The 18,855-nt window shown below is 39.9% G+C and overlaps 1 protein-coding gene across 1 annotated transcript in view; it reads left to right on the top strand.

Annotated features, from left to right (window-relative positions):
* fanci (FA complementation group I) overlaps window positions 1–18,855 on the top strand; it is an 81,650-nt gene that overhangs the window by 15,591 nt on the left and 47,204 nt on the right. Inside the window, exons 11-19 of the mRNA XM_072278123.1 lie at window positions 358–450; window positions 3,775–3,911; window positions 5,504–5,684; window positions 6,742–6,829; window positions 8,374–8,504; window positions 9,805–9,875; window positions 13,238–13,352; window positions 14,857–14,979; window positions 18,048–18,116. Coding sequence (XP_072134224.1) covers window positions 358–450; window positions 3,775–3,911; window positions 5,504–5,684; window positions 6,742–6,829; window positions 8,374–8,504; window positions 9,805–9,875; window positions 13,238–13,352; window positions 14,857–14,979; window positions 18,048–18,116 — 1,008 coding nt within the window. The remainder of the gene's footprint in view (window positions 1–357; window positions 451–3,774; window positions 3,912–5,503; window positions 5,685–6,741; window positions 6,830–8,373; window positions 8,505–9,804; window positions 9,876–13,237; window positions 13,353–14,856; window positions 14,980–18,047; window positions 18,117–18,855) is intronic.

The raw sequence follows: 18,855 nt of genomic DNA, 5'->3' as shown, positions 1-18,855 counted from the left end.
ATACTGCAGACATACTTTTATAATAAATGTACTTTCAACTTTGTGCCACCTTCTGTGCAGTGCCACCACCAGACTTGTCTTCCCCTCAACTTCTCCCTCAGCAGCCGCAGAATTTTTTTGTTTTTTTTTATACAACACTGATGTCTTGTTTCTCTGAATAGTTAGTTACAGAAGGGTAATATAGTCACTCAAGAACTGGCATTCGCCCTGCCTAATGGTTGAAGAGGTAACAAATCCTGTGACCAAAAATTGCAGTTGAAAAGGACAATTTTTTTTTCCCCAATAATTCTATTTGTATATTTGAAATGTAAGTCAGATTGGTCTGACTATTAAAAGCCTTGTTTGTCATCTGTCTAGGCTGGTCAACAAGGAGACACTGGTCGAGTTCTCTGCTCTTTTAGCATTGCGCTTTTGCTATCGGTAGCAAGGATACACCGATTTGAGGATCAGGTATGTTCATTTTTTCCATTACTGTGTTTAATTTGGAATCTGCAAGTAGACTTGAGTGAGAGCTGAACGAAAAGATTGTCTACACTGAACAGTCATGTAATTAGGCATTAGATTATTGATCATAGATGATGTAGGCTTAAAAATAAACTGCAAAGCACAATATTTTGATATGACCTGATTGGATTTTACTTAATTGTTTAGAGTTCTGAAAATTCAATCTACATTTGCATAAAAGCATTTTGGCTTACAGTGTTTTGCTGATTGTTTAACCTATTTCAATGTAACCCTTCTCTCCCACATATCTCTCTCTTTTTTTCATCCATGTGCCTATCTAAGAGTTGGTTAAAAGTCCTTAATGTATCTGCTTCTACCATCAAGGTGCGTTCCTTGTACTTGCCACTCCCTATGTTTTAAAACAAAACAAGCTACCTCTGTCATCCCTCCCTATACTTTTCTCCAATCACCTTGGTAGTAGTAGTAGTAGGCAACCGTTGATCCCAGGGGATCATGGGCTTGCGGCTGTGGTGGACTGTGTCCTCTTCAGGGCATAAGCCTGGGTGTGAAGATTTGAAGAACCAGCTGATGCCCATGCAGTAGCTTCTCGCCCCCATGTCACTGATGTAGTCCAAGGGAAGGGCAAACGCCGATACAGCTTGGCACCAGTGTCGTCGCAGAGGTTGCCAGAGTGAAGCTGTAAACAACATCAAACTGCCTTGGGGATTCTGGCTCTGGATTTCTTCCTCTTTGTTTACTCCCGAAGCCTTTTCCCATGGCTGCAAGGCTGCGGAGGTTTAAAATCAGTTTTCCTTCTCCTAGGTAGGCTGCCATCCGAGGTGATGAGCAATGCCCAAAAACCTTAGAAATATGTCCTCTTGTCCTCTGCGGGAAAAGGATACCAGCTCTCCACTCTATCTGTGCCTCTTATCATCATACACACCTCCCGTCCTCCTGAGAGAAACGCGCCAGCTTTCTTGACCTTTCCTTGAAGGTTACGTTCTCTAATCAAGGCAGCTAGGGTGCAATGTTACTGATTAGCATACAAGATTGTATTAGAGGCATGGACTTCAAATTCTGAAATGGGGCTGAAGTGTGCTTCAGTGTTAGCTAAAGGATCTATCCACATGAAGTTTGAAGTATCAGTCTGCATTCATAGGTTCAGGGTTTCATCTACTCATCCATACGTGCAATAGTTCCTAGCCCCTACCTCCTGTAATTTGTTCTCCCTTCCTCACCAGTATCTTTTCATCTCTTACATCTCTCCTGTGTTTCCTCTGATTAGTATATTTCCTGATACCACTAAACTTCTGTGTCACCTTAAGTATCCCAGAACCATTCTGAAGTTTCACTGTTGACCCAGATCGTCTTTAATTCCTTCTCACTTTCGTTCTGTTATCCTCTGCAGAATCCATTTTTGCCTGTCCTTGACTGGTCTTCTCTTGCTCAGCACTCACATCTCAGTGTCTGCTCTCTGAGTTCTGGGGTCTTCTGTGATTGCTCATGCAAGTGCTAAAAATTGAGGAAATTCCAGCTCGCAATCCTTACTGGTCAGACTGAGTTGGTTCTCTCAGACTTAAAAGACAAGCGCATTTTATGTAGATTAGTTAAATTTTGCATAGTAGCAGTCACTTAATGACATTCAGAATGAATATGTTAAGGCAATTTCAAAATATTATACTCCATTCAGAAACCATGAACAAGGCTGCATATTAATCCAAGCTATTTGGCCTATATCTTGCTTCTCTTAGCCATGTGCTCTTTTAACTTTTTTAAATGCTGAGGCTCAGCTTGTATTGATCTCAGTTACAACTTTTTAAAATGATTAATTATTTTGCTTCTAGTTTCAAATTCTCAGCTTGAGTCAAGTGATTTAGGTTCTGTGTAATCCTTGTAACTGATTGGTTAGGCAGCTAGTAGAAACCAATTAATGTTTGCAATACGAGAGCAGAGGGGTTCGACATAGGCAAGTGTTTTATTTGTAATATTCTTTTGTCTTCCTGAAGATTTTGTGTTTCTGGGATTAAATTTAAATAGCAAGTTAGAACTGTTGGCACTGGAGTTTTAAATCCTGCCCACAGAGCAAGTGACTGTAAACTTATTTATTTAGAGTGAGTGTGGAACAGCCCCTTCCCCAGCTCAACAAACTGCACTGCCCAGCAAACCACCTATTTCAGACTAAACAAATCACAGGACAATTTACAACAACCAGTTGTAAATTGTAAACTACTAAATTGTAAACTACCAGTTGTAAATTGTAAACTACTAACCGCTACTTCTTCAGACTATGGGAGGAAACCAGAGGACCTGGAGGAAACCCACATGGTGAAGGGGAGAACATACGGGCGGTGCTGGAATTGAACTGCAGGCTTCAGGACGCCCTGAGTTGTAATAGTGTCGCACTAACCACTGTGTTGTTATGGTGCCTTAAAATAATGGGGGGGGGGGCATAGTTAATAAAAACTGAATCTTGTTAAGCTGAATAACAATGGGTGGCACGGTATCATGATGGATTACTGTAATACTATTACAGCGCCGGGTTTAAAATCGAGGTTCAATTTCTGCCACTGTTTATAGGGAGTTTGTGCGTGGCTGCATGGATTTGCACTGGTTTACTTCCACATTCCGAAGATGTATGGATTTGAAAGGGTTACTCGATTGTGGGCATGCATGTTGCCCCTGAAATCGTGGGGACAATTGGAGGCTGCACCCCCCCCCCCCCCAAAGCAGATCTCAGACCGTGTTGGCTGTTGACGAAACAGTGCATTTCACTGTATGCTTCACTGTACATGTCACAAATAAAGATAGGATTTAATCTCTGAATTTTATCAAACTGGAAATCTGCATTTATCAGAATTGTAATGCATATTGGGATTCTGGCATGTATTGAAAAGAATTTGATTGCATATTTGGGGTGAATGTGTCTCCAGAGAACGTGTTAATCAGTTGGGATTGTGCTTACAGTAAGAGATTAGCTTTGTCAGATAACGCATGGGACGATCGTAGGTATTCTGACTTTTTTTTGAACTTTGAATCCTTTGCCTCTAAATAATTTTAACATGGTTTTAACAAAAAGATGGAAATGCATAATATATAAAATAAATTCTTTTGATAGGGTATGATGGTTGTGAGGAAAGACTTACCTGATGTCAAGAACTGTCTTTATTTAATTTCCACTGCATATTCATGAATATCTCAATATAATTTAAAATATTTATAATCTCCTGAAGTTATTGAAATTAAACTCTTGTTGACGTTTGGCTAAGGCGTGTGTAGGAATTGCTTTTATGGTAAGTAAGTTTTGATGATTTTGTTTGTTTATCTCTCTAGGTATTTGACTTTCTAAAAACAGTGACTGTTAGGAGTTTTAAAGATAGACTGTTTCAGCAGAATTCAAAATTTCTCCAGGACTTGATCCCTGGTCAATGCAGCGTGTCAGAAATTATTCTGGAGACAGTGACAAACAGGTTTGTATTTTTACAAAAACAAAATTCTGTGAATGGCAAAGCAGAAACAGAGTGCTGGAAAAACACGGCAAACCTGTCAGAGCTGTGGAAGGATGAGCAGCTATTGTTCCAGTTCAGTGACTTTCACCAGGTTTTTTCACTTTTTTGTTATTAAAAGAACTTCAGGCATTTACTGCAATGCCAGTTTTATTTTTTTTTCTATTTGCTTTAAAGAGGAGGGCATCTGTTACTACAGTAAAATGCCTACCTAGCCAGTCTTCATTTAGTATTATAATGACTCTGAGCCTGTACTTCCTGGGGTTCAGAAGATTTGGGGCTGGGGGGGGGGTGGGGGGGAGGGAATCTCATTAAATCCTACTGAATATTGAAAGGCCTAGATAGAGTGGACATGGAGCCGATGTTTCCTATAGTGGGGGAGTCTAGGACCAGAGGGTAGAGCCTCAGAGTACAAGGATGTCCCTTTAGGATAGAGATGAGGAATTTCTTTAGCCAGGGGATGTTGAATCTCCAGAATTCATCAGCATAGATGGCTGCGGAAGCCAAATCATTGGGTATACTTAAAGTGTGAGGTTCACAGGTTCATAATTAATAAGGGTGTTAAAGAAGAGTGGCAGATAAATGAGGTTGAAGGGGATAATAAATCAGTCACGTTGGAATGGTGGAGCAGATTTGATCGGCTGAATGGCCTAATTCTGCTCCGATGTTTTATGGTCTTATAATGGAAGTACGGGTTGAGTACCTCTTATCCAAAATGCTTGGGGTCTTGTGTTTCATATTTTGGAACATATAAAGAGATAGCTTAGGGGTCGCCATAATTTTTGACTCTGAATTTATGTGCTACCAGTGAGCAGTCTTTATCTTAGACTTGTTCAACAGTTAAAAAATTATTACAAAATATAACGTGCGCAGGGTAACGAGCAGCAGAGCAACACTGAGGGAATACCTGAATCAACTGTCTCCAACTACGATGCGGTGTTTTGATTAAAAGGTTACAGTACACCATTTGTATTTTACTTTTTATAAGGTTGATTGAGTGTATAAGAACAATGAGCAGTGTAGACTTGTTCTAGTGTTAGATTTTCATCAGTGATGGTCTTCGCAAACAATGAGTTTATTTCTCTGCTGCTTTGTGATCAGCAGATGCTTTATCTTTAAACTTCTAAAAATCTTTAAAAATTTAATGCCGTGTCTTTTTAAAAAATTTCTGCAACCAGCCTGCTGAATATTAATAATTGCCTTCAATTTTCAGTTTGTCGTGATAGATCTTTTGCTTGTTGCATGATCAGCATACCATTTGCGACCCGTTCACTCTGCTGACGAACGCGTACTTTCAATACACAGTTGAGATCTTCATTTTGCACTTTATGATGAAGATCAAGATTCAAGTTTGCTTTTCACATGTACCTTGAAATACACAGTGAAATTCAGTATGTATTTGAACAACCGGGGGCAGCCCGCAGGATTTTATTGTCCCTTGCAGAGTAGTGATTTAACCACTGAATATTTTAACTATCTATAATTGTAAGCTCTTCTTTATAGTGTATGAATTGTTTGCACTCCATCTGAAACATTTTTGTTGTTTCTTTATGTAGTGTGTTTGGTTGGGACCATGTTACTCAGTCACTGGTACAGCTGGGCTTTATACTCATGGATTCCTTTGGGCCAAAGGGGGGTCCTTTTGGGAAAGTTATGGAGATCAATTCAATAGCCTCAAAAACGCCAGCACAACAAGCTTCTAGGCTGGGAGCCAAGATTCTTCTGGAAACTTTCAAGGTGAATGTGATCTGTGTCTGTAATTAAATCAATCTGTCTTTAGTTTCAGTGATACATATTCAATGGCTACTTTTTTAGGTACACCTGTACACCTACTCATTAATACAAAATACCTAATTAGCCAATGACGTGGAAGCAACTCAGTGCATAAAAGCATGGAGACATGGTTAAGAGGTTCATTTGTTGTTCAGACCAAACATCACAATGGGGGTAGAAATATGATGTAAGTGTCTTTGACTGTGGAATGATTGTTTGTGCCAGACGGGGTGGTTTGAGTTTCTCAGAAACTGCTGATCTCCTGGGATTTTCATGCATAAACAGTCTCTCGAGTTTGCAGAGAATGGTGCGAGAAACGAAAAGCATCGTGTGAGTGGCTGTTCTGCGGGGGAAAGAACGCCTTGTTAATAAGAGAAGTCAGAGAAGAATGGTTCAAGCTGACAGGAGAGCAACAAACTATTGTGTTGCAATAATAGTATGCAGAGGAGGTTGGTAGATTCTTGATTAGTCAGGGCAGGAAGAGGTATGGGGAGAAGGCAGGAGAATTGGGGCTGAGAGGGAAGTGGATTCGCCATGATGAAATGACGGAGTAGACTCAATGGGCCAAATTGCCTACTTGTGCTTCTATATCTTATGGTCTTATGAAAGCACAACATGTCAAACCTTGAAGTGGATGGACCAAGGTGGCAGAAGACCACAAACATACAGTCAGTGGCTACTGAGTGTAGGAAGGTGCAGATGCATTTTGCGGGGAACAATTTACAATGAACTTAATTTTTATTCCTGAGGATAAAATATTCTAGAAGACATTGAAAGATATGTTACACAAATACTTTAAACTCACCTAAGCAGCTGGAGTAGACATAAGGTTTGGATCTTGTTCTGAGGATTAGCAGTTTTTAATGTTTTAATTTAGTAATCTTGCCTTTTAATCTTTTCTGCTTTCTATTTTGAACATCCAGTGTGCCTGAGATGCAACAAAATTTTTTTTTTTTTTAAATCTACTTGTTATCATTTTTCCCTCCCTGCCCCAACTCCCCTCCCCTACCTATTTATTCAGGTGCATGAGCCAATTAGAAGTGAAATCTTGGAGCAAGTTCTGAACAGGGTGGTGACAAAAACAACCTCGCCCATCAGTCAATACATAGGCAAGTAGATGTACAAGAACGTTGAAAATGAAAGAATAGTCTTAATAGGCTGGGTGTAAAGCAAGTTGATTTGAAAACTTTTGCATTCAGCTTATTCACCCAACGAGCGAACGAACACACACACACACACACACACACACGCGCGCGCGCACATGCGCGACACTGGAGGAACTCAGCAGTTCAGGCAGCATCTATGGAGAGGAACAAACGGTCAATGTTTCAGGTTGAGACCCTTCAAAGTTCAAACTAGGTTATCTAAGTACATGTATGTCACCATATACAGCCCTGGGATTCATTTTCTTGTGGGTAATCACGGTAAGTAGGACAATACAGTAGCATAGTGGTTAGCACAATGCTTAACAGTACAGCAATCTGGGTTCGATTCCCGCCACTGTCTGTACATTCTCCCCTTGGTTACATGGATGTCCTCTGATGCTTCGGTTTCCACCCACAGTCCAAAGGTTGATACGTTAATTAGTCATTGCAAATTGTCTTATGATTAGGCTAGGGTTAAATCAGGGGTTGCCAGAAGGGCCTATTCACTGCATTTCAATAAATAAATAAATACAAGAATTGTAATAGAATCAATGAAAGACCCCATCCAACAGGACAGAGAACAACCAATGTGCAAAAATAAAACAAACTCTTCAAATACACAAAGAAACAGAAACATAATAATAACAAATAAATGAGCGATGACTGTGAGATGAGGATTCCTTGAAAGTGAGTCCACAGATTGTGGGAACAGTTCAGTAAGGGGGCCAGTGAAGTTATTGCCTCTGGTTCAAGAGCCTGAATGTTGAGGGGTAATAACTGTTCCAGAGCCTAGTAGTGCAGGTCCTGAGGCTCCTGTACCACCTTGCTGATGGCAGCAGCGAGAAGAGGGCATGGCCTGGATCATGGGCATCTTTGTTGATGGATGCTGCTTTCCTGTGACTGCTCTGTGTAGATGTGTTCAAATAGTGGGGAGGGCTTTAGCCGTGATGGACTGGGCTCCATCCACTACTTTTTGTTGGCTTTTCCATGCAAGGGCATTGGTGTTTTGAAACCAGGGTGTGATACCACAAGTCAATATTCTCTCCACCACACATGTATAGAAATAGGTCAACATTTTCATCAGGACCAGTCAACTGATTATTTCTCTCCATAAATGTTGCCAGACCTTCTGATTTCCTCAAACATTTTGTGTGATGCTCTAGATTTCGAGCATCTGCAGAACCTCTTGTTTATTATTCACCTGATTAGTATTTCACACATCAGGTGGAGATGGCAAACACACAGAATCTAAAGACATTATGGTTTAATTTCTTCCTCTGCATGTTGAGCTTTTAATCAGCAATTTCAGTTGCCCTTGTTGTGGTCAGAATTGCTGCTTCTGCGAATACAGTGCAACTTTGGATTTATAAAATCCTTTTAATATGGTTCAGACGGTAACTAATGAATCATGTCTAGTCCTATGTGGTTTGTTTCTTAATCACTGTTTTTTTAAAAGGTTACACTGACATGGAATGTGTGTAGAAAGTATTTTTTTTTGTCTTTCTCAGATTTGCTATCTGATATTGTCACATCTGCTCCCCTCATTCTCCTGGATTCTTCCTCCAAGGTTATTGAGACATTTGATCACCTTTCCTATTTGCCCCTCAGTACTGTCCAGGGACTATTAAAGGCTGTGCAGGTAAAACCTTGTGTTCCCTCTGTTATCTTCTGTAATTTCTAATCTAAAAAAAGCTATGGTATGTTTCAATATAAAACATAGTGATATCACTAACAAACTTTGATCCAAACTTATGTCAGCTTGATCTCAATGCTGGTGGTTTTATTGTGAACCACATTCCAGGGGTTTGAACTGGTACTTTATTTATCTATCAGCTTGGGTTATTTGGATTTTTATATGGTAAGATAGACCATAAGGCATAGGGGCAGAATTAGGCCACTCAGCCTATTGATGCTCTGCCATTCCATCATGGCTGATTTATCATCCCCCTCAACCCCATTCTCCTGCCATCTCCCCGTAACTTTTTCATGCCCTTACTAATTAAGAACCTATGAACCTCCACTTTAAATATACCCAATCATCCATCACCTCCCCTCTCTCCCTCCCTCTCCCCTTCCCAGCCTCTCTCCTTCCCCACCTGCCTCCTCTCTCCTCTCTCCCTCACCCTTCCTTCCTCCCCTTCTCTCTCTCGTTCTCTTGCTGGCTCTCTCTCTCTCACACACTCTCACACGTACGTGTCCTGGGTTCAATTCCTGCTTCTGTCTGTAAGCAGTTTGTACGTTCTTCTTGTGACTGCTTGGGTTTCATCCATATGCTCTGGTTTCCTCCAACATTCCAAAAATGTTTCAATTAATTGGTCACATGGATATAATTGGACAGTGTTGCCTTGTGTTGCCTTGTTAGGCTGGAAGGGCCAGTTATGGTGCTGTATCTCTAAATTAAAAAAAAATAAAGATCTCAATTTGTCTGCTTCTTCAGAGTTTCAGTTGGTTATTAAATAGTCCAATGCAGAAACCCAGGAAAATTATGACTACTTGGGTACACTTCTGTCAATTTGCACACTTTTCTTCAGTCATGTGACATAACAGCCTCCATTTTGGAGATCATTAGCATATACATAAACAGTGTTGGGGTCAATGTGCACGAACTGATATTATAGAATTCTAGTAGGTTATGAATGCATTAATTATTTCCATGAAACGTTTTGAGTTACTGCACAATAGCTGAAATACAGTTCTAAGATTCAATTATTCCTTGAATTCTGATGAAATGTCTACCTTCATGTATGATGCTGCAATTGACAGTAATATGGGATGGGCTTTTGCTCTTTCTTGTCCCTGCGAACAAAATCGGTTAACTTGGGATAGCTGTGCACTACATGCAATTTCAACATTCAGCCCATTTTTGATGTGATGTGAAGTCAGTGATGATTAGGTCTGTTTAATTATGATTCATTTAATAATACCTTTTCGTTTTAAAGCCTCTGCTGAAAATCAGTGTGTCCATGAAGGATTCGTTAATTTTGGTCTTGCGGAAAGCCATGTTTTCCAGGTGAGAAAATAACGGCCAGCTGGAGCGGCAGTAGGTTTTATTCTGCTAAAAACCACCTTGGTGGCAAATAAGTGTTAATTTCTGACTGTTCGGCAGAGCCTGTGAATTATTTAATCTATTGAATGACAACCATTTCAAGAGTGCTTATAAGAAAAAATATTGAAGTTACAAAAACAACCCTTTAACGGTCAGTTTTTTTTAAAAACTTGTATATTATGTAACTCTTGCTTTGGGTAGCGGCTTAATATAGGGGATGATAGCCCCCTGACCCGGCCAAACTTAAATCTTGTTTGGGTGGATGCCACGCGATGTGTCCTCTGTTACAAAATAGTGCCATTAAATAACAAACAATACACAATATGTAATTAAACGATTGAGCTTTATATTTCTTAATTTGACTATATGGTTAGTAAAGAAAACAAAAAAAAGAAAAAAGGCCCATTCTCATGAGACAGTTTAATGTGCAACGTTGGAGCTCACTGATGAGGCCGTTCGTCCACCATCGACCCCCTCCGATCGTCACTGACCTTCGGACCCTCGCTCCAAGTCCACTCCGTCTGACTGTGTCTACCAACTCTTCATTCGTGTCTTCTCTCCCGGGCAAAAGACCGCGAATTCCTGGCTCCCAGACACACTAGAAAGAACATAACCCAAACATTGCTGCTACAGAGAAACCATTACTTCAGCAGTGGAACATTACAGAGAAGCCATTACATTAGCAGTGAAACCTTACAGTACAATTAAAATATTGATCTTGGGTATTCTGTGTTTACACTCGGAACTTTCCTCCCCACAGGTACCAGAAGCTACTTGGTATCTCTTACACGGTGTTGAGGTCTAGGCATTTTTATTGACTCCAGATCTACCTTCCCTCAGTGGCTATTTAATTGAAACATAGAATTTTAGGAGAAGGAATTGAATTGTTATCCTTTTTTGAATTTGTTACCTCTGTGCATACCAAGCATTAAACAGTAGGAATTATCATACAGCAAGGAAACAGGCCATCTGGACCACACATTCGCACTGACCCGTGGAGGTTCAACTGTTAATTTGATCTTCCAGCAGTTCAATGTTCAAAGTAGACATATTATCAAAGTATGTATATAACACCATATACTACCCTTGAGGTTCATTTTCTTGCAGGCATTCACAATATCAATTGAAAACTATGCACTAAGACTGACAAACAACCAATGTGCAGAAGGAGACAAACTGTTCAGATGCAGAAATAGATAAATAACACTGAGAACATGAATTCTAGAGTTGTTGTTCAGTGATCAGTCAGAGTTGAGTTGAGAGAAGTTATCCATGCTAGTTCAGGAGCCTGATAGCTGTAGGATAATAACTTAATCCATGGCTTCTATGTCTAAGCAACTCAAGTGCTCATCTCGACATTTTTTTTAATACTGTAAGTTACTCCTGCTTCCTCCACTGTCTCGCAGTGTATTCCAGGTACTCTCTTCTCTCTGGGGAAGGAGGAGTTAAAAGGACCCCTTAAATCCCTCACTCTGTCACCTGGTCTTGCAAGAGTTGCTTGCTGGCTTGGGGTAATGCACAAAATTTACTCAATTCTATCTGATTGGCTGTGAAATGAAGCTGGATGATGACAATACAAGGGGGGAGAAAAAGACATTCAGGGCAAAGCCCTCCTTGCCATTGAGCACATCAGCTAGGAGTACTGTCACAGGAAAGCAGCATCCATCAGCACGGACTCCCACCATCTAGACCATGCTCTCTTGCTGCTACCTTCAGGAGGGAGTCACAGGAGCCTCAGGACCCACACCAGCAGGTTCAGTAATAGTTTTTAACCCCTCACCATCAGGCTGTTGAACCAGAGGTGATAACTTTATGCAACTTCGCTTACTGAACTGAACTGCTCTTACAACCTATGCATGCACTTTTAAAGGCTCTTATTCTCATGCTCTTGATATTTATTTCTTATTTATTTATTAGAGTTTTTTTTTTGCTCTTTTTATATTTATACAGTTTAACACACAAGATTTTGTGTGTGTTCTGGATTTCCAGCATCTGCAGATTTACCCTTGTTTGTAATTTATACAGTTCATCGTCTTTTATACCTTGGATGTTTGTCTGTCTTGTGTGCAGTCTTTCATTGAGTCTATTCTGTTTCTTTGTACTTACTGTGAATGTCCACAAGAAAATGAATCTCAGGGTAGTAAGTGATGGCACACATGTTCATTGATAATAAATTTACTTCATACTTTTGGACTTTGAGTATGCACCTCAACGACAAAAAGTTCAAAGAGAAGCAGAGGAATTTAATTCTGAATCTATTTTCATTTGATAAGCTGTGCTTACTCTTCCATCTTTGATTGCTGGTGCTAAATGCATGTGAGAATACCAATTGGCAAATATACTTGCCTACTATGCATTTGGTTCCATTGGTTTCTTTGAAACAGAATGATTTGCTTTTGTATCCTCCACAATGGTTCAATCACTCAAAAGTGTTTGTTGCTGGTGACCAAAGATGAACTTCTACCCCCTGGTGTGTTAAATGGAAAGTCTTGAATTTTCCAGTACAGATATCTAACTATTGTTTTGTATAATATAGCTGCTCTGTAGCAAGATTTGTTTATCTTGTATTTGCTTCCAGTTGTTTGTGACAATGGCCATTATATATAATTTATTTGTTGTATACCTTGCTTTAAGGCCATGTAAATGGAAGTAATGACTTATTACAGAGTAAAGCACACAAGATGCTGGAGGAACTCAGCAGGTGACGCTACATAGATGGAGGGGAATTAAAAAATCAGCATTTCAGACCAATACTTTCATCAGGGCAGGTCTTGGCCGGAAACATTGACTGTGTGTGTGTGTGTGTGTGTGTGTGTGTGTGTGTCTCTGTGTTAGTTACTCTGGATTTCCAGCATCCGCAGAATCATTTTTTTCCTTGTGATATATTACTACCTGTGCTGCTTTTAGCTTGTATATTCAATGCAGATTTCTTAACTTTCTAGATAATTGGAAGTTTTGCCTTTTTATACCATATACCAATAACATTAAACAAGGGGTTCATGGACCCCAGTTCCGGGAATTTCCTTGAATTATTCAAATTTAGGATTTATTTGTTATAACCAGTTTTGCAATTATTTCACTGAAATGTTGTGCAACTGAGGCACATCAGAGAGAAAATATTGAATGGTTATGATTTGCCACTTGTTGGCTCCTGGCCACTGTACTGCTGAGGGAAAGAGGTTGCTCTGTTCATCAGGATAATATGAGATTAATTTTGCCCCTATTAAAAAGATTATTAATTGCATTTGTAATACTATACTACAAACATTTTATAAATCTTACTGCTTTTTCCCCTCTTGCCCTCTCCCCTGCTTTGTTTCCTTCAGCCATTTGGACTCCCGGAAGTCAGCAGTCGCTGGCTTTCTGCTGCTGCTGAAGAACTTCAAGTTGTTGGGAAGTCTAGCTTACAGTCAGTGCACTCAAACTCTCACAGCCAGTCAGGTAAATAATCTGTATTTATTCTTTCTAGTTCTGTCTACCTATAATAGCTATCATGATAAACTCGAGAGATTCGAAGTCCATTTATGATCAACGAATGTATAAATTATACAACCTTGAGATTTGTTTGCTTACAGGCAGCCACAAAGCAAGGAACCTGAAAGAACCCAGTTAGAAAAAAAATAAAGACCAACCCTTATTAAGCACAGAGGGGGAAAAAAACACAGATCACGCAAACAATAGAAGCGAGTAGCAACAACAGCATTCCAAACCAAATTGAGCCCATAGATCCAAATCCCCAGAACAGATGCAAAGCCTCTGTATTCAGTTCATCATATTAGTGGGGGAAATCACCACAAAGGTCGCGGACCCAAGGAACAGCAGCCCGGGGCAGTCTCACAGCCGGAAATCTTGAGCGATATGCACAAAGTGCTGGAGGAACTCAGTCAGCCGGCCAGCATCTATAGAGAGGAATAAACAGTCGCTATTTCTGGCTAGGACCCTTCATGAGTACTGGAAGGAAGAGGGAAGAGGACTAACTGGCAGGTGATAGGTGAAACTGTGAGGGGGGAAGGTGGGGGTGGGGGGAATGAAGTAAGAAACTGGGAGGTGATGGGTGTAAGAGGTAAAGGGCTGAAGAAGCAGGAATCTAATTTGTGAGGTCGGACCATGGAATAAAAGGAAGGAGAAGGGGGCACCAGAAGGAGGTGATGGGCAGGGGAGGTTAAGGGGTGAGAGGGGAGCCAGAACAGGGAATACAAAAAGACAGAAGGTGAATTGGGGGAGAAATTATGGGAAGTTAGAAAAGATAATGTTTGTGCCATCAGGCCGGAGGCTACCCAGATGGAATATGAGGTGTTGCATTCAATCTGATGGCTTGAGTGGGCATCATTATGGCAATAGAGGAGGCTATGGACCAATATTTCAGAATGGGAATAGTAAGTGGAATTGAAATGAATGGCCACCAGAGCTCAAAGGTGCATGATGTTTTATTGATGAGCTATCTGGGTTTTCCCCTTTTATTTTTACACACAAATCCCACTGGAGTGAATTTTGTTCTGTATCTTATATTTTTAGGGATTATGAATTTTTTAAAGGTAAGCTTCTGTTATCCCAATAGGGTTACCTGCATGCTTTATGTACTTGTGGAAGAAGGACAAAGAAAAATTTAAATTGTACTTTTGGGTCTACCTGTATTAGTGCTTTGAACTGAGAAATAAATGAAAATGAGAAATATCCTGCCACCTAGTGGAAGAAATTGAAATTGAGACCTTCTGATTCAACTGGGAGAGAAACTCTTGGCTCACAGGTTGGTTGTCAGGGAGGAATAATCTGAGATGATCATTTTGGATTGAATTTGTGCTTCGTTGAAAGGCATGTCTTGGGGATCAAATCTGAAAGCTGCCTGACCATGAAAAGTGGCAGGACAAGTTAAACCAGATAATCATGCAATTGCCTTGACTTTATAATTATTGTAAGTAGTGAGCAAAGTTACCTTGTTTTCCAGGTGCAAGTGGATGTGCACTCAAGCTACAATGCCTCTGCCAATGAAGCCCTGTGTTTGGAAATTTTGAGCAGTCTAAGACGTTGCCTTAGTCAGCAGGCTGATGTGAGGCTCATGCTGTATGAGGTATTGAAGTTGGAAACATTTGTTTTTTTATTATGCCAGGTTTAATCCTAATTATTACCATCACAGTAATACTTAAGCAATTTGAAGGGGTATTGTTTTTGCATCCTACATCTTTCTCTTTATATTTTAAATTGGGTTTTTGTTTTCTCTATCCAATCAACTGGTATAAACCTTGTTGACCTTGTTCTCCACAAATTTGTAGGTTCACACTCGGATTCATTTAGTTATCACATGCACATGGATATGTACAATGAAATGCGTCTTTGCGTTAACAACCAGCACAAGCTGAGGGAAGCCGGCAAGAGTCACCACACATTCCGTCGCCTACGTTGTATGCCCACAATGCTTGGCAGAACAACACAGAGCCCACAAAACAGAACATAACAAGTAACAAAACAACAGCAGCAAAACAAACCCCTTACCTCACACCCACCCACAGTTCTGCATCCCCAACCTCAAAGTCAGAAGTATCTGACCATTATGGTATCTGAGGAGTAGTACCCTATCCTTAAGGATATCTCGTCATATCACTGAGGGCACGCTCCATCGTACAGTGGGCACCACAATCAAGGTACAGTAAATGGGATGCACTCAGAACAGATAGTCATATAGCACGGAGACAGACCATTTAACCCATTGTCTGCTGGCCATTGAGAACCTATCATATTTGACCTGTTACATCATGGTCTCTAAAGGTGTTCCTCTAAATATTTCAGAAATGTTATGAAGATATCTGCCTCCACAAATGCTCAGGCAGTGCCTTCCTGATTTCTGAGAGAAAATTTCTTCCACAAATTCACTCTAATTTGACTACCTCTTGTCTTTAATGTATGGCCTATCATTGTAGTTGCCTCTGCTAAGGAGAAAAAATATTCTCTCTCTACTCTTACCTATGGCCTTCATAACCTTGTCACCCTCAGGTCATCCATTAGTCTTCATTTCAAAGGAAGCAAATCCAGCCTATTAGGTTTCTCTTCATAGATGAAACACTCCATCTCAAGGAGCATCCTGTATTATCCTCTGCACTCAGTCCAGTGCAATCTCATCCTTCCTATAATATGCATCAGAACTGTACTCCTGCTGTGGGCTAACTAATGATTTATGTCATTGTATCATAATCTCTCTCCTCTTGTATTCTATACCTTGCCATGTATTCTTTAATCACCTTATCTAACTGTCCCATTGCCTTGAAGGCTTCTTATCCATGTACACCAAGATCTGTCTGTTTTTTAGTACCTTCTGGGACTGGACCTCTATTCTAGCTATATTTGACCTCAATCTTGTATTGCCTCGTGTGATAAATAGGATTAGCAAATTTGCAGATGATACCAGTAATAATGGACAGTGAGGAAGGCTATCAAAGCTTGCAGTGGGGATCTGAACCATCTGGGGAAAAGGGGTTGTAAAGTGGTAGATGGAATTTAATGCAGACAAGTATGAGGTGTTGCACTTTGAAGGGACAAAGCAGGATGGGACTTGTATGGTATGCAGTAGAACAGAGATTTGTGAGTATACTATACTGTAGATCCATAATTCCTTGAAAGTGATGTCGTAGATGGAGTTGTGAAGAGATGTGAGAAAATCTGCAGATGCTGGAAATCCAAAGCAACACACACAATATTGGAGGAACTCAACAGATCGGGTAGCATCTATGGAAAAGAGTAAACAGTCGATGTTTTGGGCTGCAACCCTTCTTCATTTTGAGTACAGGAATTGGGATGGTATGTTGAAGTTGTACAAGATGTTGGTGAAGCCTAATTTGGAATATTGTGTGGGGTTCTGGTCACCTACTGTGGTGCTAGAAAGTTTGTGTGCCCTGTTGAATTTTCTTTATTTTTGCATAAATATAACCTGAAATATGGTCAGATCTTCACATGTCTTACAACTACATGAAGAGAACCTAACTAAATAAATAAATAATGCAAAAAACATTATACTTGCTCATTTATTTATTGAGAAAAATGATCCAATATTACATGTCTGTGCTGAAAAAAGTATGTGAACTTTTGCTTTCAGTAACTGTTGAGACCCCCTTGTACAGCAATAAGTTCAACCAAACGTTTTGGTAACTGTTGAATCAGTCTTGCACATCAGCCTGTAGGAATTTTAGGCCATTCCCTCTTACAAAACTGCTTCAACTCTGTATGCTGGTGGGCTCCCTTGCATGAACTGCTTGCTTCATGTCTTTCCACAACATTTCTATAGGATTAAGGTCAGGTCTTTGACTCGGTCATTCCAAATGGTTCTTTTTAAACCATTCTGGTTTACTCGTCTTTCAGATCATTATCTTGTTGCATTTTCCAATTTCTATTAAGCTTCAGGTGATGGACTGCTAACCTGACACTCTCCCGTAAAACGTCTTGATACAATTTTGAATTCTTGTTCCTCAACGATTGCAAGCTGTCCAGGCCCTGAGGCAGAAAAGCATCCCCAATCCATGGTGCTCCTTCCACCATGCTTCACAGTTAGGATGAGGTTTTGGCGTTGGTGTGCAGTGCCCTTTTTCCTTCAAACATAGCAATGTGCATTTCAACCTTTGTCTCATCTGTCCACAGAACTTTGTCCCAGAAGTGTTGTAGAACATCCAGGTTAGTCTTTTGCAAACTTGAGACGTGCAGCAATGTTTTTTGTTTAGAACAGTGGTTTCCTCCATGGTGTCCTTCCATGAACACCATTCTTGTTCAGTGTTCTAGAGATTTCTGCAGGTCTTTTGTTGTTACCCTTGGGCTCTTTTTCACCTCATTCAGCATTACACATTGTGTTCTTGGTGTGATCATTGCAGAATGCTGACTCCTGAGGAGATTAGCCTGATCCTGGTTTTCCATGTCCTTAAGTTTAAATTTAAACATGACTTGACCAGTCATTACTTTTTGAAAAAGAGCCATTTTATCAAGATTCGTCCTGTGTCCTCTGCATTCTTGGATTTACTTGGAAGGGTTGCTAATAGTTGTCAATAAGCTATATGGCTTAAAAATTTCCACCGTTCTTTCATCTTTTGAAGGAGGTTCTCTTTGGTGATTTGATTAATTGTTCCTTTAATTTTGGTCTTACTTTTTTTTTGTTTTTAGGGTTTATTTGATGTTCTACGACGAAATTCACAGCTGGCAAATACAATTTTACAAACACTTCTTTCTCAGGTGAGTGCAAAGTAGTTAAAGATTAGCATCAGTTTGCCAACATCAGAGCTTGAGCAACTAAGAATCAGGTTTAATATCACTGGCATATGTCATGGAATTTGTTGTCTGTGGTAGCAGTACAATGTAATACATAATAATAGGGGAAAAATGTGAATTACTATATATAAATTAAATAGTTAAATTAATAGTGCAAAAATAGAAATTTAAAAAAATAGTGAGCAACTGTTCATGTGTTCCATGTTCATTCAGGAATTGGGTGGCAGAAAAGAAGAAACTGTTCCTGAATTGTTGAGTGTGCCTTTATACTTTTGTACCTTTTTCCTGATGGTAGCAATGAGAGTAAGGCATGTCCTGAGTGATGGGGTCCTTAATGATTTATGTCCATTCTTCCCATTGATGGTCTTGTTGTTGCAAATTATTTACCATTTCAGTGGTAGTCAGCCTACTTGTACTCTGTTGCTTTTGAACCAAGTGCTGGGAGGCTTCTGAGAGAAACAGTTAAGTCATCTGGAAGCGGTCTATTTGTTTGTGTAATTTTAAAAGAATTTTCCAGTTAACTTCTTTTTCCCTCATGCACAGCCATGTTTTTCCCTTTTTCAGGCATACATTCAGTCCACTTTTATAAGGTGCTTTGGGGTCATTTTCGCTTAATTTGTATCATAAATAATTCTTTTTATCTGGTTTGTTTGCCAGTTATCCATGACCTATGACTGCTGATATTTGAAAGATCCTCTATTAA

The sequence above is a fragment of the Mobula birostris genome, chromosome 14 (genome assembly GCF_030028105.1).
Source record: "Mobula birostris isolate sMobBir1 chromosome 14, sMobBir1.hap1, whole genome shotgun sequence".
NCBI classification, from domain to species: Eukaryota; Metazoa; Chordata; class Chondrichthyes; order Myliobatiformes; family Myliobatidae; genus Mobula; species Mobula birostris.
This window is presented reverse-complemented; position numbering and strand designations above follow the sequence as displayed.